Genomic DNA, 1972 nt, shown 5'->3' on the forward strand with positions numbered 1-1972 from the left:
ACGTTTTTTTTTTCATATATTTTTTTCTTGTTTTCGATACATAACAAAAAATCGAATTTCTTATCAAATGACCTGAGAGTACAATTTTACTATTATTCTGCTTCCTTTTCGGGTTTGTCCTTCTTATGCGATTTTTTGTCTTTCTTTTCCTTGTCCTTCGAATCTTTCGAGTCTTTTTTGCGATCTTTATCCTTACTCTTCGATCTCTTGCGATCTTTATCCTTCGACTTTGAGCGTTTTGTGCGATCCCTGCTTCGACTTCTCGGTCTCTTCGATCGTTCACGCGATCTGGATCTCGGTCTTTTTGATCTTTCACGCGAACGAGAACGCATTCTCTTCGAACTTCCTCCAGCTACATTCATATTTCCGCCTCCGCGATCAAAGCTACGTGAACGAGGACGTCGCATTCGATCTCGAGATCGTGATCTCGGCGATCTGCTTCGTCTCCGTTGCATTCTATCATTACGATCCATGGGAGGACCTCTTCCCATATCGCCTCGTCGATTATCGTATCGATTTTGGTTTGGCGGCGCATTCATGTGCGATGGAATGTTCATGCCTCCCATATTTGGATGATTTCCGCCCATATTTGGGCCCATATTCATTCCCGGAGGCATTCCCATGTGTCCCGGAGGTCCATGATGCCCCGGCGGACCCATATTTTGTTGTTGTTGCATGAGATTCGGGCCTGGCGTGAGTTCTTTGATGCCACTGGGACCCCATGCGGAGTTTCCGCCGCCCATCCATGCTTGCGAATCTTGCGTCGGTTCATACTGATTCATGTAATTGAACTGATTCTCCTCATAAAATGGCTGTTCATTCATCGGAGGTTGATCATCCATGCCAAAACCGCGATTCATTCGACTGTATTCGCGTCGATCTGCTGTCATAACTTGAATTACATTCTCTTTCGGATGCTGATTCTTCATGGGACTCATATCGCCATCGCCCCTATTTCCCATGTGATCCATATTATCGCGATTATTTTGATGATTTTCGCCTCCAATGACCCCAATATGTCCCGGATGACGAAATCTCGGTGCTCCAAAGCGTCGCGACATGAATCCTCCTCCCATTCCTTGCCCAGTCGATGGTCCATTTGCATTCGGGACAGGTTGTGTGACATGTTGCGACAAACTTGCCAATCCAACGCCGCTTTCCGCAACTCTAAATCTCTTTTGTCGCTCGCAATACGATCGCCATGTATCCTCGTTGAAGCCATAATTGAAATAATCCGTAATATCAGCTCCCGGTTTTCGCCATGGCTTATCTTCGAGCGAATCGATGGAAAATTCGTGAGCTGCAACCCCGGCAATTGTGCCAACTGACTCGAATTCTTCGATATTGAACTTTCCAGCGGGTTGTTTTGCGCCTGCGGCATTTGGAGCGCCCGAATTTATCTGCCCACGATGCTTGATATTGTACGTCGGACCCGATTTGATATCGCCAATTACGACATTGATATCGTCATCTTCATCGCTATCGGAATCTTCATCTTCGGACTTTTGGTTTTTCGAAGATTTTTCTTCGCCATCGTCTTCGTGAAACGCTTCTTCCATCGTTTCGTCTTCCATTTCGTTCGCGGGCTGGAAATGCACTTCTTCGTCATTTGCAACTTCTTCGGGTTCCTAAAAAAAATGAAATTTAAAAAAAATGTTTTTTTTTGAGACAAGAAAAAATTTTTACATCATCTTTCGCATCGCCATCCTCCGTTTCGACGACGGGAGCTACCGAATTGTTTTTTGCATTTTCCTCGCCATCAACTTTTGTCACCGCATCATCTTCCGTGCCGGGCGGTTGTTCACTCGCAGTGTCTTTTCCCTCCGAATTTCCGTACAACCAACTCTCGTCGTTCTCATCTTCCATGGTCGCCATTTGACTTGTCGCTTTTTGCGCAAGTTTTTTGTCGAAATTTCAACAAAAATCCACAAAGTTTGAGAAAAATTCAACTTTTTTTTGCAATTCGATGTTT

General features: G+C 44.8%; 1 protein-coding gene across 1 annotated transcript; it reads right to left on the minus strand.

Moving 5' to 3' along the window:
* Positions 1-1972, minus strand: LOC134833323 (pre-mRNA 3'-end-processing factor FIP1). Its single transcript, XM_063847612.1, has 2 exons — positions 1687-1972; positions 1-1628 (listed from the first exon to the last, which is right to left on the minus strand). Exons 1-2 carry the CDS (start codon positions 1873-1875, stop codon positions 93-95), a joined length of 1725 nt encoding a protein of 574 aa, XP_063703682.1. The 5' UTR covers positions 1876-1972; the 3' UTR covers positions 1-92.

Source organism: Culicoides brevitarsis, chromosome 1 (genome assembly GCF_036172545.1).
Source record: "Culicoides brevitarsis isolate CSIRO-B50_1 chromosome 1, AGI_CSIRO_Cbre_v1, whole genome shotgun sequence".
Lineage (NCBI taxonomy): Eukaryota > Metazoa > Arthropoda > Insecta > Diptera > Ceratopogonidae > Culicoides > Culicoides brevitarsis.

Bases quoted from the DNA above. Each gene is read 5' to 3' on its own strand.
- LOC134833323 (XM_063847612.1), bottom strand. From the start codon at position 1,875: ATGGCGACCATGGAAGATGAGAACGACGAGAGTTGGTTGTACGGAAAT. The intron at 1,629-1,686 runs GTAAAAATTTTT...CATTTTTTTTAG, and splicing joins ATGGCGATGCGAAAGATGAT to GAACCCGAAGAAGTTGCAAA.